The sequence below is a fragment of the Chiloscyllium plagiosum genome, unplaced genomic scaffold (genome assembly GCF_037043375.1).
Source record: "Chiloscyllium plagiosum isolate Xiang-an unplaced genomic scaffold, Cpla_swu_hap1 HiC_scaffold_2, whole genome shotgun sequence".
Taxonomy (NCBI): Eukaryota; Metazoa; Chordata; class Chondrichthyes; order Orectolobiformes; family Hemiscylliidae; genus Chiloscyllium; species Chiloscyllium plagiosum.
Genome location: NW_028270140.1, coordinates 140,240,639 through 140,265,113, shown reverse-complemented (window position 1 = coordinate 140,265,113; position 24,475 = coordinate 140,240,639). Strand labels below are relative to the sequence as shown.

Genomic DNA, 24,475 nt, shown 5'->3' with positions numbered 1-24,475 from the left:
TTCCCTCCAGATGCTGCCAGACCTGCTGAGATTTTTGAGCAATTTCTGATTTTGTTTCTTAATCCATGGGAACTGTTCCAGAGTCTATGGAATTTTGAAAGACGACCACTAATGCATCCACTATTTCTAGGGCCGCTTCCTAAAGTACTCTGGGACGTAGATTAATCAGATCCTGGCCATTTGTTGGTCTTTAATCCAATCAATTTCCTTTACACCATTTCCCTACTAATACTTGATTTCTTTCAGTTAGAACATAGAACATTACAGTGCTGTACAGGCCCTTCAACTCTCTATGTTGCACCGCCCTGTGAAACCAATCTGAAGCCCATCTAACCTACACGATTCCATTCTCGTCCATATGTCTATCCAATGACCATTTAAATGCCCGCAAAGTTGGTGAGTCCACAACTGGTGAGTTCCATGCCCCGACTACTTTGAGTAAACCTGAAGATATTCCTTCCTTCCTCTCACTACACCTAGCTTTCCCGAACAATTTTGGCATGTTATTTGTGCTCTCCTCTGAGAAGACAGTCCAAATTATTCATCCGCCATTTCTTTATGTCCATTGGTTTCTAACTGCAAAGGACCTACATTTGCCTTCACTAATCTTGTTCTCTTCATGTATCTAGAGAAGCTTTTACAATCAGCTGGTATGTTCCTCGCTAGCCTACTCCCGTACTCTGTTTTTCTCTTCTTAAATCAATCCCTTTACCCTACTTTGCTCAAATCTAATCTACTCTCAAGCCTCAAGTCTGTTGTTGTTTACAGACAATTTTTATACCCCTTTGTTGGATCTAATATTATCCCTAATTTCTCTCAAGCTACATATCTGAGTTGCCTGTATGGCTGGTTATGTACGAGTTATGCGGTTATTGGTACAATAATACATCCATACAACTCGATTCACCCTACATCCTTGTATTTCAATGAATACTGATTAACTGGTTAGAAAGCTTATTCTTTCTAATTCTGTCGTGTAAAAATAATATGCATACATCATTAGATTTTTTAGATTACTTACAGTGTGGAAACAGGTCCTTTGGCCCAATAAGTCCACATCGACCTCCAAAGAGCAACCCACCCAGACCCATTCCCCTACATTTACTCCTTCACCTAACACTACGGCCAATTTAACATGGCCAATTCACCTAACCTGCACATGCGGGAGGAAACCGGAGTTTCCGGAGGAAACCCACGCAGACATGGGGAGAACGTGCAAACTCCACACAGACAGTTGCCTGAGGGGGGAACTGAACCCAGGTCGCTGGCACTGTGAGGCAGCAGTGCTAACCAATGTGCTACCGTGCCACCCAATTTCTCCAATAAAGCAAAACTTAATAGACTAAGGCAGCAAGATCAATTGCCTTTTCTTCGATTGTGAAATTGCAAAATGTCATCTGCATCCTGAACTCTTGCGCATTCTTTTCTTTCAGGTGGCACGGTGGCTCAGTGGTTAGCCTCACAGCACCAGGGTCGCAGGTTTGATTCCAGGCTTGGGCAACTGTTCTGCATGGTTTTCCTTCGGGTGCTCCGGTTTCCTCCCACAGTCCAAAGATGTGCAGGTTAGGTGAATTGGCCATACTAAATTGCCCATAGTGTTAGGTGCATTAGTCAGAGGGAAATGGGTCTGGGTGGGTTACTCTCTGGAGGGTTGGTGTGGACTTGTTTGGCCGAAGGGCCTGTTTCTACACTGTAGGGAATCTAATCTAATCAGTAATGGTCCAAATTCCATAAACATTCGGCAGCTGCAAAGAGCCGAAGAGATCATGTTTATATAACCTCTGCAGGAATTCAAGTCAAATTCTTGGGTTCTGGCCTTTGCAAAGTCTGGTGTAGCTCTACAAAATAAAGTTGGTTGTGAAAGGTCAAAAAAGGTTATTACCTGGGCTTAGGCCAAGGTCTCTGGTAACGACCGGGTTACAAGCACAGAATCGTTGCGAAAATTTGGTAATTAGAGTCTCCAGGTACTCGCCACGTTCTTCAGGAGCATGGATGTGCCGAAAGAACTCTCTGAGTGCATTAGGTAGGAACTGGTTGCTGAAATTGTGCAGTGTCACAAGCTCATCTAACACGTCCCTCCTAGAGAAAGTAAAGGTTTGAGCTGTAAGAGAAACACTTATATCTTTTAGGGTCAAAAGTAACTCATATTTCCATCAGCTCAGACAATCGCGAGCACTAGGACTGCAGTGAGCTGGTGAGTTAGCAAACTAAAAAACAAGGATGCCATGTGAGAAAAGAGAAGGTGGAAGAAGTAGAAGAGGCAGAAACAGAAGAAAAAAAAAGTATGCGCATATTTATTATTGAAGTAGCTGAAGGCAAGATCAAGAAGAGGTAAGAGTACATTATTCAGTTTTTTGAGCTTATTACACTATTCGATTTGATTAAGGCTGGGCTGAATTTTAGCTCTAACTATCTGCTTAGGTTTCACAACTCTTAATACTCTTGTGACCAAGAATCTGTCAGTTGGAAAATTTTTATCTGGCCAAGCCTCAACAGGTTGTGAAGGAGGGAGTTCCAGATTTCAATTCCCTGTTTTGTCAGAGTCATAGAGATGTACAGCACAGAAACAGACCCTTCAGTTCAACTCGTCCATGATATCCCAACCCAATCTAGTCCCACTGCCAGCACCCTGCCCATATCCCTCTAAACCCTTCCTATTCGTATACACATCAAGATGCTTTTAAAATGTTGCAATTGTACGAGTTCCGCTACTTCCTCTGGCAGCTCATTCCATACACGTACACCCTCTGCGTGAAAAAGTTGTCCCTTAGATCCCTTTTATATCTTGCCCCTCTCACCCTAAAGCTATGCCCTCTAGTTCTGGACTCCCCCACCCCAGGGATAAAACTTTGTCTATTTATCCTATCCTTGCCCTTCATGATTTTATAAACCTTTATAAAGGTCATCCCTCATCCTCCGATACTCCAGGGAAAACAGCCCTAGCCTATTCAACCTCTCCAGATAGCTCAAATCCTCTCATCCCTGGCAATATCCTTGTCAATCTTTTCTGAACCCTTTCAAGTTTCACAACATCTTTCCGATAAGAAGGACTCCAGAATTGCATGCAACATTCCAACAATATCCTGCACAGCCACAACATGACCTCTCAACTTCTGTACTCAATACTCTGACCAATAAAAGAAAGCATACCAAAAACCTTCTTCACTATCCTATCAAACTGTGACTCCACTTTCAAGAAGCTATGAACCTGCATTCCATGGTCTCTTTGTTCAGTAACACTCGAGGACCTTACCATTAAGTGTATAAGTCCTGCTAAGATTTGCTTTCCCAAAATACAACACCTCACATTATCTAAATTAAACTCCATCCACCACTTCTCAGCCCTTTGGCCCATCTGATCAAGACCCCGTTGTAATCTGAGGTAACCCTCTTTGCTGTCTACTACACCTCCAATTTTGGTGTCATCTGCAAACTTACTAACTGTACCTCTTATGCTCACATCCAAATCATTTATGTAAATAATGAAAAAGTGGACCCAGCACCGATCCTTGTGGCACTCCACTGGTCACAGGCCTCCAGTCTGACAAACAACCCTCCACCACCTTCTATCTTCTACCTTTGAGCCAGTTCTATATCCAAATGGCTAGTTTTCCCTGTATTCTATGAGGTCTAATCTTGCTAACCAGTCTCCCATGGGGAACTTTGTCGAACACCTTAACGAAGTCCATATAGATCACATCTACTGCTGTGCCCTCATCAATCCTCTTTGTTCCATCTTCAAAAAACTCAATCAAGTTTGTGAGACATGATATCCCACACACAAAGCCATGCTGACTGTCCCTAATCAGTCCCTGCCTTTCCAAATACATGTACATCCTGTCCCTCAGGATTCCCTCCAACAACTTACCTACTACCGACATCAGGCTCACTGGTCTACAGTTCCCTGGCTCATCCTTACCTCCTTTCGTAAACATGCAGACGTACTTTCTGAGATCAGCACCAAACATCCTAGCTTTAATTTAAAGGATGATGCTTTCATGTGCTGGACTTGTCTAGGAGAGGAAACAGTTTCTCTTTCAGAAGTTGTAGTGCTAAAGAGTCCCTCAGTCTCATTAGAACATTTTGCAAAAACATTGTGCGGGTTTGCAGCCTGGTTGGAAATAACTCCATCATACGCAGCACAATAAAAAAATTCAGAAATAATGAATGATTAAGGTGCCTGGGAAGACATTTACTATCGAGCAAGGAAGGCACAGTGTTGACATGCTGATGCTCACAGAGATAAAAAGTAAGAAATTCAAAGTCAATGGACTGTTGGTAAATCTTATAGGAATGCTTTAGAGTGAGGCAAAAAGCCGATATCACCGAACTTTGTATTGGAGCTGACCAAGTCAAAGTTCTAATTTCTCAGGGAACGAAGATTTGATATGACGGAAGAACTAACTGAAACAAAAAATCTCAATGATTGAAAAGGGGAAGACGATACAGTTCCAGGGTAATATTGCTGTCTCGTGAACATGGAAAGCTGAGACACTAAAGGTATAAAAGGAAGACAAGAACATTTTAAGGGTCTCAGAAATTACAAAATACTCTCAACACACTAAAGAATAACAGAAGAATGAACGGTTACTAAAAAGAGTGGATGATGATGGCAAGGTGATGAAGGCACTAAAAGAGGTTGCATAACCTGGCAGTGGAAAAAAAAGAGAAAAGAGATTAAGGTGCTTTGGGTATTGCTGTTTATTTACAAATTGTGAAAATCATTTTCCAGAATGGAAGACACATTAAAGGATACTTAATGAAGCTAATGTCAATGAATTCTTCAATATGGAGTTCTGAGCTAGACAATGATTATGGAATAGAACCAGAGGAAGCTTCTGGAAATCAGCTAAAACCAGAAAATTATCAATATTGTTGGATTGAATGATGAGCATTCAGCAGCAGTGTTAAATTAATTGTGAAATGACAGTACATGTTGTTATAATAGCGAAGCACTAATATTTTCAGGAGGTTGGGTCTTATTTGGAAAAGATAATGTAGGAGGCTAAAACCTGAAATTATGAAATTGTATATGGAAATATTTGAATGGAACAGTAATAATGGGAAACTCATTTGTGGAAGTGGCAATTATGTTCAGTATTCCTGTAATATTTAACTTAAGCACAAAACGCATTAAAGGAACTGTTACTTATTCAACTCCCATCTTCGTACTCCCATCTTTCTTAATTCAATCTAGAATACTTTTATTATAATCAGCGTAGCAGCATTACACAATAAGCTGAAAATCTAAACAAAATGTGGCAAGACAAATAACTTCCCAGAGTATATCTTATCAGTTCATTCATCACCAATGGAAGTTCCAATTAGTTTACCTAGTTAAGTACTGTACCATACAAGAAGTTTCCACATTCAGTCCCGTGTGCAGAGATAGCCAGTGGTTGGGATGTGACAAAAGCGCCTCAGAGTCCAGTTTGAAAACCAATCAGGATTACTTTCCCTTTTGGTGTTCAATTAACTAAGTTAATCTGCACACACATGTATGACTGGCAAGAACAGAATCAAACTTTATGCAGTGTCTCAGAGCAATGGAGTTATTTCCAATTCACTATCAACAGTGGCTCAGTGGTTAGCACTGCTGCCTCACAGCGCCAGGGATCCGGGTTCAATTCCACCTTGGGCAACTGTCTGTGTGGAGTTTGCACATTCTCCCAATGTCTGCGTGGGTTTCCTCCGGGTGCTCCGGTTTCCTCCCACAGTCCAAAGATGTGCAGGTTAGGTGAATTGGCCATGCTAAATTGTCCATAGTGTTAGGTGCATTAGTCAGAGGGAAATGGATCTGGGTGGATTACTCTTCGGAGAGTCGGTGTGGACTTGTTGGGCCGAAGGGCCTGTTTCCACACTGTAGGGAATCTAATCTAAAAAATAACATTTAGACAAGAATTCTAGGATAAAATATTGAATTAGAAATCATTGAACTAAACACTCAGCAAAGCCAGCAGTGAGGAAGAGATGTGGGTGAAGAAACTGGTGAGATGGAACAAAGATGGAATGTTTGTCCAGAAAGTTGAATAATAATGATAGAGAAATCTAGCTCAAATTGATAACAGGATTGGATTAAAACTAAAAGATCTTGTAGATTTTCAGAAGAAATTGCAGGAAATCATTTGCAAGAAAGTTGTCAATGAAAGATATTTTCTTCAACAATTGATATAAACAATAATTAAATGAGATTTTCATGATCTACAATCAGCTAATGCAAATGTACAGAATAATTTATCTTTAAATGGCCTATAAAAGGGGAGTTAAATAAATAGATCGTGCATGTTTTCCTGCACTTTTGAAACACAATTACAAATGTCCAGCTTTGGTACTAAGCTCGGTTTATGTTATGCCTCACTTTCTATTGCTTTGATTTTTTTTCAATTTAATCAGAGCTTCAGAAAACATGACTGAATGGACACATGGGACAGCTCATTAATGGATGTCCGAAAGCCACGGCCTGGAAATAGTTCAACACATTTGCAGCTTAGAATTCTATTTATCCTGACCTTACACATAAAATTAAATGTTTTCGGATTGCTACCTGGCTCACAGTGATTCAGACTGGTTTAGCAAATGCAAGTCCAAACATCCATAACACTTAGATTTATTTTTTTTTTTCTGAAGAGGGTCACTCAGCCTGAAACGTTAACTGATTTCTCTCCACAGATGCTGCCAGATCTGCTGAGATTTTCCAGCAATTTCTGTTCTTGATTTACAGCATCTGCAGTTATCTCGTTTTTTATTTACCTTTCCCTGGATGTATTTCTGGGATTATCCTCCCCAAGTACAGCTGTAATGCTATCGCTTAGCAAAAACGCCAGCCCCCGCACCCCCACCACTCTTTCTGTCCTTCTGGTCGCATTTGTATCCTGGAACATTAAGCTGCCAGTCCTGTCCATCCCGGAGTCACGTTTCTGTAATTGCTATGATATTCCAATCCCATATTCCTAATCATGCCCTGAGTTCATCTGCCTTCCCTGTTAGTCCGCTTGCATTGAAATAAATGCAGTTCAATTTATCAGTCCTACTTTGTTCTCTGCTTTGTCCCTGCCTGCCCTGACTGTTTGACTCGCTTCTTTTCTCAAATGTACAGTCTCAGATTGATCTCTATTATCACTATCCCCCAGGCTCCACACACCGCGCCCCCCACCCCCCCACCCCTCCAACCACCTTACTAGTCTAATTCCATGAGAGCAGCTCGAGCAAATCTCCCTGCCAGTATATTAGTCCCCTTCCAATTCAGGTTAAAAAAGTCACACAACACCAGGCTATAGTCCAACAGGCTTAGTTGGAAGCACTAGCTTTCTGAGCGCTGCCCTTCATCAGGTAGATGTGAAGGAGCAGCGCTCCGTAAACTAGTGCTTCCAATTAAACCTGTTGGACTATAACCTGGTGTTGTGTGATTTTTAACTTTGTATAACACCGACATCTCCAAATCATGTCCAGTTCAGGTGCAATCCATCCATCTTATACAAGGTCACTCCTACCCCAGAACAGATTCCAATGATCCAAAAATGTGAATCCTTCTCCCATACACCAGCTCCTCAACCATGCATTCAGCTGCTCTATCCTCCTGTTCCCACCCTCACTAGCCCGTAGCACAAGGAGTAATTCAGATATTACTACTGTCGAGGACCTCCTTTTTAAATTCCTGCCTAACTCTCTATATTCTCCCTTCAGAATCTCATCCTTTCCACTTCCTATACTATTGGTTCCAATATGTACAATGACCTCCTGCTGCCTCCCCCCCATCGAGAACATTCTGCACCAAGGAGGCAACACATCATTCTGATTTTTTTACTGCTGGCCACAGAAACATCTGGACTAGACAGTCCCCTAATGCAATTGATCTCTTGGAACTTGACATACCCCTCATTGCATTACAGCCAGTCTCAATACGAGAAGCTTGGCTGTTCGCGTGATATTCCCCTGAGAATCCATCATCCCCTACATATTCCAAAACAACATACTTGTTTGAAATGGGGATAATCACAGAAAACTCCTGCACTGCCTGCCTACCTCTCTTACCTTTCCTGGAGTTAATGCATCCAAGTGACTGTATCTGCGACTTTTCTCCCTTCCTATCATTGCCATTCATCGCACCGCCTTGCTCTTTTAAATGCTGTGAAGGATGACCAGCATATCTTTCTCAGTTTTTCCCTCATAATTCCATCTTCTAAAATTAGCTCTGCTTCAATTTGTCTTTTTAAAGATTTAGTTATGGGACGTGACTCCCAAATTACAAGATTCCCATTTGTTGCTCATCACAAATTGCTGAGAATGTGGTGAGGGGCCTCAATCTTGAACCACTCCAGTGCAGTACTGGTTATGACTGGATGACTTACTAGGGCATTTCAGACAGCAGGTAACAGCGAACAGTTTGGTAAAAGAGTCACATATATATCCTGATCAAATGCAAATCCCATTCCTCATTACATTGTTAATTACACCTGTATCCACTGGTGCATGGTCCAATTTTGCTGCTTCTCAGCTCATCAGCTGCTAAAATGATCAATTATGCAATTATCATTTCTAAACTCCACAATTCCAATGTACTCCCAGCAATTCTCCTACATTGAATTGTTGCAAATTATAGGTCATACAAAAACATTGTTGTCAATGGCTTAACCTGCAGCCAGTCTTACTTTACCATCACCCTATGTTCTTTAAATATGTCAGTTCGCTTTTGACTTTAGCAGTCAGCTTTGTTTTCAAATCCCTAAATGGTCTTGCCCCTTCCTATCACCATAACATCTCCTAGCCCCACCAATGCTCTTCAAATTGTGGCCTCTCATGCATTCCCAAGTATAATCGTTGGTCATGTATTCAGCTGCCTAGAATTTTAGTTCTGGAATACCTTTCAATCTGCTTGCTTCCTTCCTTAAATTCTAGTTCTTTGACCAAGCTTTTCATCATCTGAACTAAGATCTCCTTGTGTGGCTCACTGACATACTTCCTTTAATAATGTTCCTCGAGAAGTTTCATTATGTAAAAAGCATTGTATAAACATGAGTTATTGTTCCTAATTCTGGTTTGGGATCAGATATATTTACAATCATGTTACCTGTCATCTAAATAAATTCGAAGTTTCTTCCAATTTAGTGTTCTTGTGTAGAAAATAAACTTTGCAATTTCCTTCGGAACATTGTCCAGTATGCCTTTGCGAAAAATGTAGTCCATTCCCTATAAGGAAATAGATATTTTGTGATATGCATTTAAACATGATAAAAATATATTTCTCTTAAGATGATCAATAAATACTCTGTAAAAGCAGTGATATTATTTTTCAGCAATGTCTATAAATCAAATTTAAATAGCAAAGTGCACAGGTGGGATCTGCAAGTTTATGTACTGATGGCTGTTTGCTCATGTATTGGAACTGTAATACTGATCATCTTTAGGTTCCATGATCAGATCAAGAAGATTATGGAAAGCTTACAAGTTGCCTTGGAGTTAACCCCAAGAAAAGCCTATGTTCATTTATTATTACTGGTAGATTTAACACTGCAGAAACAGATGCGTGGATGAAGAAGCTTATCAAATTATCTGTGGACCATGATGGCTTCTAAGCTGTGGGAGTGATGAAAATATCATTCTCAAGGAAGACCAAGTCAGAAATGCAAAATATAAATTAGTATAAAAATCACACAATAAAATTCTGACTTGGTCAAAATAACAAATTTTCTTGCTGCTCTTAACCTGGTGCAGTGGTAGCAATAAAACCAGAAAATCTAGGTTCAAAGCTCTCTGCTACATCAACAACTGCAATAAGGAACGTGAAGAAAATCTAATTCAACACTCTTTAGTAAACCTCAAACCTCAATGTCACAACAGCCACGCTTTGGAAATGGCATACCCACATTCAAGTGGCTCATCAGTCTGATTGGATAAGTTTAAATTCTTCCTGATTAATTAGCACAATGCATCATTTTCTAGCTGTAGAAGTTACTTCCTATGGCAGCAGTGGGAGCCAGATATAGCTGGACAGAAATTAACCAAGGTGAAATGAGCCTGTTTCTGCACCCTTTTACACAGCTCAAAGTTTTTCCCATTGATGGGAAATTTGCACAGCAATGTGGACGCCCTGGAAAATCCCAAATTCACAGCCAAGGAAATTTGTTGGAGACATGGTGCTAGCTTTATAAATAGCTTTTGTAATCTATCCGCCCTATGCAGTTACAGACGTTGGGCTTACTAAAAGTATCTCATAATTGTGGATTAGAAATTTGCACCACTAATGTTGCACTGACCTCCAACTTCAAAAGACCTGATTAGAAAGTCGAAGTAAGTTATGGAGTTAGTAACATTATTACTTATGCTATTCCAGAATTTCTGGAGTTTCCCATTATTTCACTGTTCCTCTTGATGAAACAGTTGAATAGGCAATTTTTATAACTTTGTCTGCTGAATTAATTTTTCTCCATTTCAGTTTTTAGTCAGTGATAACCTCCAGGATTTCGTAGTGGGAGATTCAGTGATCATAATGTAATTGATCTATATCCTGCTTTTGAAACAAATTGACCTCCAACAAACATAACCATCTTTCTTTGTGTTGAAAAGAGTCTAACCAATGGAGAGTATCCTGTCTCTTCACCACCCCTCTGCTTGATTCCCACATAGTTGAGTCACTCATTGCAACTGTTCGGATTATCATGAGCTTCCTGACCCAGAGGTAGGGACACTACTATTGTGCCACAAGCGCCCTGATGAAAAAACCACCTTTCTTTATGCCTGGTCAATACAAGGATCAGCCAAATTATATCACTGTAGAATGATTTTGGTGAGTTCAGCAATTTTGTTGTGATCAAAACTGATGCAAAACAGCTACAGGATGGGAGTTGAAATGCCAATTTAAAGATTGAGCATATGAAGCTCCAACTAGTGGTTGAACTGGCTATAAATGCAGCGCTTCCAACTGTTTCAATTTTCTCATGTTTTATCTTTTGTCATGAGGTGGTGTGGTTTGCAGGTAGTGTTTGAGAAAGGGTGTAAATTATTGGGCTTGGTAGACCTCAACAGGATTTTCTTTATTTTGTTTTGAAGGGGAGTGATCTGGACTTGATACATTAACTGTTTTGCTCTCCACTGACACGGCCGGAGTGTGTCCACCATTCTCGATGTTTATTTATTTAGTACTTTGCCTAATCTGAAAGAGCTGCTTTTGCTTCACATTGGAGAGTGTGATGGAAATAAGGTGCAAAACTGCAGCTGATAGTGAAGTGCTGACTATGGCTTGTAGGCCTAAAGCAAGCTATTGTTTAGTCAACACTGATTTCAAACTGAGACCTGCACAAGTCTACGTATTTTTAAATTAGCCTGTACAGGGATATTATGACACACCTTGGAGCAGGTGAGACTTGAACCTGGGTCTTCTAATTTAGAGGTAGGGACACTATTGCTGTGCCACAAGCATCCTCACGAGCACAAGTTTACTGAGGGTTATGGCACCAAATGCATGCTTCTCACCTATAGAGGGAGCAATACATATACAGCACAGAGAGGACGCACCAAAAGTCCAACATCTTTTACCTTTTGGCCAATCAGCTCAATTTATCCAGATATGTAATGCGTTATAACAATTCTATTTTTCACTATTCCTGAGGTAAAATATTATGAATATCTGAAAGCTCCATATGGTGTTAATGAATGCTTTTTAAATCCCAAGAACACTATTTTGCTCTATTCCTCATTTGAAGAAATGAGAATTTTAAGCTCTAAACTGCATAATTGGGGAATATTTATATATTTTTAAAAGAGCTTAAATACATTTCAGGGGCACAATCAGAATACTTGAACGAGATGGGGTTGAGTGGGAGTGCAGCACAACAGTATTTCACACTGCAATGAATTAAAGGAGGAGTATTCATGCATCCCCTGGCTCCACTTACCAATTCACTACCTTTTGATGCCAACCACCAGAAGGGTCCACAGACCACTTGTCAGAACATATGCAGATCCTGGGCAAGATTTTTTGGATGACAGGGAATGCATGTGTGCAGCTATTTAATGCTTAGATAGCAGATTAGCTGGGAACCAGTGAAGCCCTGATGATTCATCGTGTCCACAACTAAAGATAGATATCTTTACAAATAACACAGTTGAAGTTTTACATTACCTTGCAACAAAAGCATGCAACATTAAATTACCTCATGAGGATTGGCGTTGAACGTAAGGCTGCCTTCATCAAGTTGCATGTAGAGTTTCCTGTAGCTAAAATTTGAAGGATGGTCTCTATAGTAAATGGAACAGTGACCCCAGGTGGATTTACACAACCTGAAACAAAATCCATGCCATCTGTTGATAAACTATCAACACTTCACTTTCAGTAATCATTATTATTTTGTTTTATGAAACAGTTCTCTCATAATTTGCACAGATTAAATGCTAATATATAGAAACAACAATTTAATGGATCTTCATTAAAATTTGATAGAAATCTATGTAATATTCATAGGTTTCATGAAAAATTTTTCATAACCACAATGCATAATATTTGACATACAAACCACTGAATTCTGCTTACAGCAACTTTGGATTAAAAATGGAAACATAACAATTCTGGTTGTATCATTTTAGGAATACTACAAACGTAATGTGCCAAAATAAAAATGTGAGTGAAACTTTAAATTATCTGCAAAGCTTATCTGTTTGTACGAAATTATTTGCCTTACTTGTGAATATCAAAAGTGCAGTCTAAATCAAATAGATTGTTTGAAATGCTTAATTTTCAATTCATGAATTTTAATTTGTGCATTTCAAATTATTGAAGAAAATCCTCAAAGTGTGAAACTTTACATCACATGTTCAGTAACATGGACTTTTAAAATTTAATAGCATGGTAAACAGCAGGACAATGAGATCAGTTTTGGACCACTTCACTGAAGCCAGAACAGACTGCGTCCAATTTTAATTATGCAACAGAGGATAGGTTTTGAATGGGTTAGCATGCAAACAAATGGCCTTGATATTATTGCCTCCATGGCATATGTCAGGAACATTTAAAAAGTGAAATACCTGCAATATGATCCAACCCGCCATGTATCCAAAGCCTTTTATTCCAATGGCAGATATCAGAGCATGAGGTTAAGATTAGAGTGATAATTAGTTACTGGAATAGTGGTTAGCACTGCAGTCTCACAGTGCCAGTGACTTGGGTTTGATTCCAACTTTGGGCAACTGTGGGGAGTTTGCCCATTCTTCCTGTGTCTGCGTGGGTTTCTTCTGGGTACTCCAGTTTCCTCCCACAGTCCAAAGATGTGCAGGTTAGGTGAACTGGCCATGCTAAAAATTGTCAATAGCATCCAGGAATGTGTAGTTTGGGTAGATTAGCCATGGGAAATGCAAAGTTATAGCAATGCAGTGGGTCTGGGTGGGATACTCTTTCCAGGATTGGTGTGGGCCCGGTGGGCAGAATGGCCTGTTTTCACATTGTAAGGATTCTATGCTTTCATAGCGCAATTAGTTAAAAATCATACAACACCAGGTTTTAGTCCAACAGGTTTAATTGGAAGCACACTAGCTTTCGGAGCGACGCTCCTTTATCAGGTGATAGTGGAGGGCTCAATCCTAACACACAGAATTTATAGCAAAATCTGTGTGTTAGGTTTGAGCCCTCCACTATCACCTGATGAAGGAGCGTCGCTCCGAAGGCTAGTGTGCTTCCAATTAACCTGTTGGACTATAACCTGGTGTTGTGCGATTTTTAACTTGGTACACGTCAGTCCAACACCGGCATCTCCAAATCATAGCACAATTAGGTGTCCAATTCTTGATATTTACCATTACTGTTACATAAGCCTCCAGGGGAGAGTAGCAGGGACGCAAGGTGAGAGCTTCTGAATTTCCAAATGAAGTGGCTCCATGAGCACTTCTTGAAACCAGGACGGTCAGAAATCGTCGTCAACAACCCCCAAGAAAGCCTTTGTCATCCCAGAATCCCACCACACTTCTCAGCCTCGACTGATGATTTGCTCATAGGAGTCATGCTAACACCTTACTTCAGCTCAAATCAGGGGGCTCTCCTGTTTCCATCACCAGGAGACACCTCCAAGGTTACCGATTGCTGCCTCCCGCTGGTTTCTCCTTCTAAATATCGGCTATAGAGCAGCTGAGGATCTACAAGGTGCAGATCAGGCTCTGCTATTAACTTCAACAGGAAATCATCATTCCTGACATGTGTTCTTCAGCCACTTGGGTTTAGCTTTATCTGCATCTTATCAAGTGTCTTTTGAATTGCCTTCTTCTGTGTAGTAAGCGTCTGTTATTCTATTGTACCAGCAGCCTTACTTATTAGAGTTTGCTTGGGTATCAACAGCAAGCTAGCCTAACAAGGCATTGTTCCTGCTGAGTAGCTTTATTTCCAGTAGTTATTCTTATTTTTTCCTCACCTTAGAATACAAGAGCAGAAATGTACTGTTGAAGCTGTATAGGCTCTGGTCAGAGTACATTTGGATACAGACAGCAAAGAACGATGTGCTGCGTTGTAGGGGGTCCAGAGGTGGCTCATAAGAATGATTCCAGAGATGAAGGGTTTTTCATATGACGAGCAGTTGAGGACTTTGGATCTGCACTTAATGGAGTATAGATGTATGGGTGGGCGGCATCTCATTGGAATTTACAGAATACAGAGAGCCCTGGATAGAGGGGACATGGAGGTGTTTCCAATGGAAGGACAGAGTAGAACCAGGGGGTACAAATTCCAAGTGAAGGGACAACCGTTTAGAACTGTGGGGAAGAGGATTTTCTTCAGGCAGAGCGTGGTTATTTGGAGGACCTCATTGCTGCTGAGAAGACCAAGTCATTGAGTGTATTTAAGACAGAGATAGGTAGGTTCCTGATTAGTATGGGGATTAAGAGTTACGGGGATAAGGCAGAAGAATAGGGTTGAGAAACATAATCAGCCTTGATTGAATGGTGGAGCAGACACGATGGGCTGAATGGTCAAATTCTGCTCCTCTATCTTATTGTTTTAAGGTCTAAGTTACATATTGAATTAAAATATTCTAGAATTAGTTGTGCTGTGTTGTTGTTTTAAAAAGAAAAGGATTGCTTCCCTCTGGTACTTTGTATTACTTTCCACTTTCAGGCCAAAGATTCAATCTCTGGAGCCTTTTGGGGTCTTTGTCTCAGAGCATAATCCTGTCCTTCTTCAATATCCAGAAAAGTACATTCTACAAAGAAATCTGTGTGTTCAGACTCAAGGTAGATACCTGAGTGTTTCAGGGGCAGTGAGACCTATTTAGATATAGTAGAAACCTGAATGCTTTATAGATGTTGTGACTACCTGTTTGACACAAATATTAAATTGAGTATATCAGATGGACAACTGCAAACCTTCCGGCACTGTGGAGCTTAAATCTGATTAGGCATGAACCATCTGTTGCACTTCTGTTTGCAATTAATGAATCTTTGGATTGAGGAAATAACCCTTTTCATCATTTCTATTTTTAATAATTTCTATGGCAACTGTAGGAACAGTTTGAGAAAGTAGCATTCTATTACATTCAATTATAATATATGCCTGTTTATACTGCTAACCCTTTTGACAGAAGACAGTTTCACTAAATATGAGAAAGATTAATCTGAAATAGCAAGAGATACAGTTAAGTGGCAGATATAACATTGCAATTGGCACATTATGAGATTACAATTCTCAAGCTAAAATTCCTCTAAAATGACTGGGATGGTCTAATTATTTTTATGAGTTGTAAAATTGTTGTGTAGACTTGGTATATATGGTAGCTAGGATCCATCAATTACAACTCAGCAATCAATGTTACTTACTTTTAAGGACGCCTCAGAACTTAAAAAGAAACCTTTTTTTTGGTTAACAAAGATATTTTCTAGATTTTACCTTGTTTGGACTATAAGCATTAAGCAGACTCTAATCTGCTGTACAGCACTTCACACAGTGTTCACTTTTTGGCAACAAAGCTTTAAATTTTCATATGGCTAGAGCTACGGATGAGTAACAATAAAAATGGTGCTTACCCTTGCCAAAGGACATCATCATTAGCCAAATCTTGCCAGACACATGACGCTAGACAAAGATCAGTTGCATTCAAGTACGATAGAATGGTTAAACTAAGCTCTGGGGGCAATAGCTCCAGGTCTGGAAATCCATGCTCTTCTTTCGATCTGCCAACTCTCAGAATGTGGTAGATGTCAATACCAATCTGGGCCTGCTTGCGGCTTGCAGCGAGTCTCCGGTCATGTCCCCCATGATAATAACCTTCCTCCCTGTATCTTCTGTGTTGCAGCTGCTGATTCCTTACAACTCTCCACAGCCCCTGACCCATCTGTAAATGTAAAACAAACAGCACAAATGAAAGCAAATAGTGGTCGACAGACAAGAAACTGCCTCAGTTGCACCACAGGTTGGGGGAGAAAGCGTAGTATTCAAGTAATTTAATTGGAGGTAAAACTGTTACATACTGTTTGTTCTGGAGCACAGCATAAGCTTGATAATTATCAGATGAGGGGCTGGCTGTCATTTGTTTACAACATATGTTTTCACTTTGAAAATCATCACAAATTTATTAAGGAATTCATATTATGATCAGATGTTGTGTTCCATTGTACATTTCACTTAAAAACAAAAACTTCCCCTGGCACCAGTGACTGGAATTTATCGATTAAAGTAAATAAACTAAAACAAGAGCATCCCTTATAGCCTGATAGATAAACAAACCACACAGAACACTACTGCAACCACAGAAAACCAAATTCTTGGTTTGAACTTGCATTCTCCATGAGCTGTGCTGGTTGGGGGGAATTGGTGGTTGGGAGAAAAAGAAATCATCAACATATGCTAACTTTTTCAAGTTATCCAGTGATGTTTCCTGGAACATTTGGAAAGTGATAGGGTCAGCTATGAACAATCAACCAGTTCCAGTTATTTAAACCAACCTTCCCAGATATGTGGCAACACGCCTCTGGAACTGATGGGACTTGAATCTCCTAGCTCAAAGGTAGGGACACTATCACTGTGCCACACAAGACTCTTAAATGGAATTAAGGATTATCACATTAGCCATGATTTCACGAGAACGGTGGAGCAGATTTGATGGGCCGAATGGCCTGCGTTTGTTTACGGTTTTGATATTTTGTAAACCACCTGTTCAGAAATGTTATTATACATCTATGGAGCAGGTGGTTCTCTAACTGGGCATCCTGGCTGAGAGGTGGGATACTCCCACTTTGTCACAAGAGTCCCAGACTTGCAATTATATACTGCTTTCCATTAGCTCAGCATGTCCCAAGTTCAAAGCCAATCACGTACTTTGTGAAGTGCAATCAACATTGCAACTAATTTGCATACAGCAAGCTCCTTGAGAATCAAATGACAATGATCAGATGCGCTTTCGTAACTTCAGTTCAGGGATCATCTCCATGCTAGATGTTGTGATATTGCCGTGAGATCATTATGTACATCCAAAAGGAGAGATAGTGTTTTATAGTTCCATCTAAAAGACACTGTCACCACCAATAAAATTCTGCTATTCACTCTTTAAACTGTTTAACCCCACCATGGTTATTACTGTACACAAAAAAAGAGAAATACACAGTCTTAGAGCGTAAAAAGAATAAAAGACCAGTGCACCATCAGAAAAATGTAAAGTAAAAATATGAATGGTCAAAAATGCAATTTCTTTGACCGGATGAGCTACAGTAAATTATATTTAAAGTCCCTAAGGTGTGTTCTTTTATGCATTTTAGAATTGTATAATGAGCATTTATGGATATGAAGAGAATTTTGGATGAAAACTGGCAGTTATTAGCTTCAAATGTGTATAACCGGAGACTGGATGAGGTCCCCAATATACACATCAAGACCTGACACAATCAATATGTGCGGATTCCTTGGGATGTTTAAACTGTCACTGGGCCATTAACCAGTCTGGTACCTGAGAAGATGGACTTCTCAGATATTTCCCATTTTACTTACCTGGTTTGTAACCCAAGAAATGTTAGATTGGTCGAAATTTCCTGGGTAACAAGACCAAACGTGACACCTCACCGACTCCCCATTAACATCTAAAACACTTCCCCAGTCTCCTGACCTAACGCAACCTCACCATTTTACTTACCAGGACACCCAAAACCATCCCATCACTCTTCCTCTTTACCCACTTATTTCACTCAACCTACAAATTTACACAACTATATATTCACCCATTCATCCATGCACACACTCATCCTAATATGGCATGGTGGCACAGTGGTTAGCACTGCTGCCTCACAGCGCCAGAGACCCAGGTTCAATTCCTGCCTCAGGCAGCTGTGTGTGGAGTTTGCACATTCTCCTCGTGTCTGCGTGGGTTTCCTCCGGGTGCGCCGGTTTCATCCCACAGTCCAAAAATGTGCAGGTTAGGTGAATTGGCCATGCTAAATTGCCTGTAGTGTTAGATGTAGGGGAATGGGTCTGGGTGGATTGCTCTTTGGAGGGTCGGTGTGGACTTGTTGGGCCGAAGGGCCTGTTTCCACACTAAGTAATCTAATCTAATCACAATACAACTTTACACTCAAAATACAGCAGCCTTTGCCATAAAAGGGATGTGTGCTTACTGTTTGTATTCTCTTGTATTGCTCCCTCGGAGAAGTCCCGCAGGGTCAGACATGATGAAACCTCTATTAGAGGATTACTCAGAAAAATTTTGAGGAAGGCAAGTGGGCCCTTTATTTATTAGGACTTCTTATCTTGATCAGTAAATGTGAGGATTACTTACTAAACAAAAATAGGTCACTTGGCTCAAGCCAGTGTTAATGTTTCATATGAGGCTCATTTCAAATTACTGAATTGCAAAATACCAACATATTCTTCTATTCCTTTCTCCTTCATGTACTAATGGACCTTCTCAAACACATCTATAAATTATAAATCATACATAGAAAAGTTAGAGCATAGAACATAGCAATTCAGCAATGAGGCCAAATCTGATTGGCAGAATAAGCCATTCCAATTGCACGTTCCAGGATGTGTCCATAGTTGTGCATATTCCTTTTACATGAGTGAGGATTTCCACCTCAACACCAAACTGGGCAGTGAATTCCAGTTACCCAGCATTCTCTGGATGAAAAAAAATGTTTTTTCATGGCCCACTAATCGTCTGTGCCTCTTGTTAATTAACCTCTCTATTAGAGGAAATAGATATTGTCTGTTGACTCATTACGAGCCCCTTGTTAATTTGTAAACCTTAATTAAGTCACCCCTCAGTCCCTTCTGTTGTAACCTTAGCCTATCCAATTCTTCCTCAAAGCTGCAATTATATAAGGCCCAGCATCATTCTTGATACCCACCCCAGTATTCATCTCTACAATAATTATGTCTACCCTGTAATATGCTCACATCACCCATTCCACAGTATAGCAAGTTCAATGTTCTCAGCACACTCCGCATAAAGGAACTTTTTTTTTTAAATTGAAACCATTGTATACATAATACCTCGTTTTAGACACCTTCTAAACATCATCTCTGCATCTACCCTACAAATCCTTTCACAAAACTCTCTTTTTGAGTTCAGTCTTTTCTGATTGTTATAACTTCTTAGTTCTGGTACCTTTTTGGCAAATATTTTTTGCTACTTCTCTAGTGTTTACAATGCCTTTTTGTAACATGAAGGTCCCGAACTGATCATGTTAGTCTTAGTGAAAACAGCAAATGCTGGAGATCACAAGTGTGTCAGACAGCATCCATGGAAAGAGAGCAAGCTAATGTTTTTTGAATCCAACATTTGTTGTTTTCAGTAGATTCCAGCATCTACAGTAACTTGCTCCTACAGTAGACTTAGGTCTTGTCTAACCAATATTCTACATGGGTTTACTGTGAATTCTAGTGTGTTGCTGGAAAAGCGCAGCAGGTCAGGCAGCATCCAAGGAACAGGAGAATCCCGCTTATGCCCGAAACTTCAATTCTCCTGTTCCTTGGATGCTGCCTGACCTGCTGCACTTTTCCAGCAACACATTTTCAGCTCTGATCTCCAGCATCTGCAGTCCTCACTTTCTCCTGTGAATTCTAGTGCAAGGCTTTCCAAAGTGAGGCCTAGAATCTCAAGTGGAATTAAGCGCTGACATTTTGCTGTTGTGATTTGAAGTAGCAATCGTTTTCAGAGCACCATCACCATTTCCTCCCAACTCTCAGACATTCACTCCCCCCACAACCCCTTTGTGAAAACTAAGGGGCAGCGATAATGTTCAAGCCTTCAAGTGGGGTATTATGGGAAAAGGTTTGGGAAGCACTGTTTTAGTAGATTACAATGGCGTGATTTTAGTCAAAATTCTAGAATTCTGTGACATATTGCTGTATTAACAGCAATACAGAATCTGTCACAATTAAAGTCCACTTTGAACATGCTAATAAATAGGGAATAATGGGTGTTTACATTGGTAATGGCAACACATTCTGCATGCAATCCTAGTGACAAAGGTTTGATGTCTATTTCTATTTAAAAGGCAAGTCAAGCATAATGATACATTTGCAACCACACAGGTTCATGACAGTGGTGGGCTAGAAGCCATAAAAAAAGTATAAGACTATACATCCTGAAAGAGAAGACTAATGAATAGTTAAAAAGGAAGATGAGTCAGAGCTTGCAAACTTTATTGTAACTACAATATCTAATGTTTTTGATTGTAACGGAAATTAGAAGAGTTAACATCACTAACATGCTAGTAAAAGGTGCAAATGCTGGGGTGTTGGGAGGAGGCAGATCTTGCCATCTTTATTCAGTAAGAACTTGGATTAACATACATGTGGTGGAAGACATGAAAGAAGACAAGAAACATGTAGGAAACTAAATGGAGAGCATGCACAGAGAGGGAAGTCTGCGCACTACAGTGCATGGAATGGACATGTTGAATTGAGTGTGTAGTATGACTCTATCTCTTCAGGGCACCACCTGAAACAGATTACTGTTTTCTTGATGGAAACAGAATAGAAGTGTAGTTCTGGGTTGGTACAAAGGATTATGATAACACCACTGTACGGGAAAAGAAAAAGGTCAATTTGCCACAATTGCTGCACATGAATGTCTAGAGTAACTTTTTGCTGAAAATCATTCTTACTTGAAGTTGTTATAAACTCAAACAATTCATGCAAACTTTAACGCAATTTCACTCATAAAATGTTACAAATTCAGTTCCAAGACCATATATTGCCTTGGATCTTGTTGCTTTGCCCTGATTTTTTATTTTTCTCCGCTGATTCCTCTTTTTGGGTAGAGTTAGACCTATAAGACCATAAGACCATAAGACATAGGAGTGGAAGTAAGGCCATTCGGCCCATCGAGTCCACTCCGCCATTCAATCATGGCTGATGCGCATTTCAGCTCCACTTACCAGCGTTCTCCCCGTAGCCCTTAATTCCTCTAGACAACAAGAATCTATCAATCTCGGCCTTGAAGACATTTAGCGTCCCGGCTTCCACTGCACTCCGTGGCAATGAATTCCACAGGCCCACCACTCTCTGGCTGAAGAAATGTCTCCGCATTTCTGTTCTGAAATGACCCCCTCTAATTCTAAGGCTGTGTCCACGGGTCCTAGTCTCCTCGTCTAACTGAAACAATTTCCTAGCATCCACCTTTTCCAAGCCATGTATTATTTTGTATGTCTCTATTAAGTCTCCCCTTAATCTTCTAAACTCCAACGAATACAATCCCAGTATCCTCAACCGTTCCTCATATGTTAGACCTGTCATTCCAGGGATCATCCGTGTGAATCTCCGCTGGACACGTTCCAGTGCCAGTATGTCCTTCCTGAGGTGTGGGGACCAAAACTGGACACAGTACTCCAAATGGGGCCTAACCAGAGCTTTACAAAGTCTTAGTAGTACATCTCTGCTTTTATATTCCAACCCTCTTGAGATAAGAGACAACATTGCATTCGCTTTCTTAATCACGGACTCAACCTGCATGTTTACCTTTAGAGAATCCTCGACTAGCACTCCCAGATCCCTTTGTGCTTTGGCTTTATTAATTTTCTCACCATTTAGAAAGTAGTCTATGCTTTTATTCTTTTTGCCAAAGTGCAAGACCTCGCACTTGCTCACGTTAAATTCCATCAGCCATTTCCTGGACCACTTTCCCAACCTGTCTAGATCCTTCTGTAGCCTCCCCACTTCCTCAGTACTACCTGCCTGTCCACCTAACTTCGTATCATCGGCAAACTTCGCTAGAATGCCCCCGGTTCCCTCATCCAAATCATTAATATATAATGCGAACAGCTGTGGCCCCAGCACCGAACCCTGCGGGACACCGCTCGTCACCGGCTGCCATTCTGAAAAAGAACCTTTTATCCCAACTCTCTGCCTTCTGTTAGACAGCCAATCCTCAATCCATCCCAGCAGCTCACCTCGAACACCATGGGCCCTCACCTTGCTCAGCAGCCTCCCGTGTGGCACCTTATCAAAGGCCTTTTGAAAGTCTAGATAGACCACATCCACTGGGTCTCCCTGGTCTAACCTACTTGTTACCTCTTCAAAAAATTCCAACAGGTTTGTCAGGCATGACCTCCCTTTACTAAATCCATGTTGACTTGTTCTAATCAGACTCTGCTCTTCTAAGAATTTAGAAACCTCATCCTTAAATGATGGATTCTAGAATTTTACCAACAACCGAGGTTAAGCTGATTGGCCTATAATTTTCCATCTTTTGCCTTGATCCTTTCTTGAACAAGGGGGTTACAACAGCCATCTTCCAATCATCCGGGACCTTTCCTGACTCCAGTGACTCTTGAAAGATCTCAACCAATTTCCTCAGCCACCTCTCTCAGAACTCTAGGGTGTATCCCATTGGGGCCAGGAGATTTATCAATTTTAAGACTTTTTAACTTTTCTAGCACTATCTCTTTCGTAATGGCAACCATACTCAACTCAGCCCCGTGACACCCTTTAATTTTTGGGATATTACTCATATGGGGGCAGTGCCCTAATATCTTGTCCATGTGACCATTCTTCTTCTAAATTGGTTCTTGTGAACAATTCTGCAAAAGCTACATTTCTTGACATTGCCTAGCTGTGAGAGCTGATATTAGCAGCTTCCTTGAATTTTCTTTTTCAACAGAATGTTTTACTAGTTTCAGAAAAGTCAATATCATATTTTGAAGCTAAAGGCATGTGTGGGCAAAAGCATAAAGGAATAGCAGGCCCCCATGCTGGAAAGAAACAGAGTTGAGTTTATATGACAAGCTAGTAAGCTTTTAATGGCATTTTCCTGGTGTTAGCGGAGTTAGTGAACTCAACTATAAACTGTCATGCTGGAATTTATATTCATGCTCAGTATCACAACTGCCACTTAATGAGGAGGTCTTTCAAGCACTGGAACAGGAAAATGAAGGAAAATGCATCAAAATGAATGATGCATTTGTACAGTGCCTTTCAGTGACAGGATGTTGCAAAGTGCTTTACAGCAAATTCAATATAGCAATTCTATAGTTAAGCAGGATTTGCAGCAGCCAATTTGTACACAAGATGCAAACCAGCATTGCAATTTTGACTAAATCATCTGTTTTGTGGAAGTTTGTTGAGGGATACATACAGAGCACAAGGGATAATACTGACCAGAGCACAAGGGACAACTCCACTGCCTCTTGCTGAAACAGGTTCATGGAAAAGGGCAAGGGTGAGCGTGAGTGGGGTCCTCTATTGAACATCTTGAATGCTACACATTATAACAGTGTAGCACTGGATTTTGTGCTTAGCTATTTGGAGTAGGGTCCAAATCTTAACTTTCTGCCTGGGGTAACATTGCAACCGCAGAACTAGAAATGACACTAAGATTACAGGTCACAACCTCTCACACATGAAAGTGGTGCACATACCCATTGAGCCAACTTCAAGCAAATATAACAACTCTGGATTGCACAAAACCATGTTTTGTTCTAGCACAGAGAGTGAGGGGACAAACCAAAGAGAAACAAAATAGTATTTATATACTTCTAAAAAAAATGACATGGGTGTAGGAAATAGTAGTAGTGGGATGATTATTCTCAGACTGGGACTGAAAAAAAAAGAGTAAGCTTTGCTTTTTGTTTATTTGAACTGTACCTAACCCTGATATTACTGGATATTTAAGTGGGGACTACAAATGTAAAAGGTTCCATGGATTGGGTTTTCCTAGCATCTCAACAGTGTGCAATGGCAAGAAAGATAGGATATAGAGTAAAGAAGAATGATATTTTCAACAGAAAATAAAAATGTCCAAATTTTCCTTTAAGGTTTCAAAGGCTCGATGAAAATCTTGCTAATAAGCTTAAAGGCCATTTTGCATGTATCAACATTGGTAAACAATGCAATCTTGCCTTATTTGTATACAGGTTGCTCCTCCCAGGTACTGGTGAGAAACTGGGCAGTGACAACTGCCAAGTCACCAGAGGAGCTACCTAGCAGTTGTGATTTACTAGTACCTTCTCATGGCCTCCATCTGGCACTTCATTCCCTCACATCACACAGCATATTCCATGGGGAGTGACCATCTGC

The 24,475-nt window shown here is 40.4% G+C and overlaps 1 protein-coding gene across 2 annotated transcripts in view; it reads right to left on the bottom strand.

The window, feature by feature from the left end:
* Positions 1-24,475, bottom strand: part of fbxo8 (F-box protein 8) — a 59,478-nt gene that overhangs the window by 10,505 nt on the left and 24,498 nt on the right. For both annotated transcript variants that reach the window (XM_043704544.2, XM_043704535.2), the window contains exons 2-5: positions 15,994-16,301; positions 12,150-12,276; positions 9,068-9,186; positions 1,883-2,079 (exon numbers count right to left, since the gene is read on the bottom strand). In XM_043704544.2, coding sequence (XP_043560479.1) covers positions 1,883-2,079; positions 9,068-9,186; positions 12,150-12,276; positions 15,994-16,301 — 751 coding nt within the window. The remainder of the gene's footprint in view (positions 1-1,882; positions 2,080-9,067; positions 9,187-12,149; positions 12,277-15,993; positions 16,302-24,475) is intronic.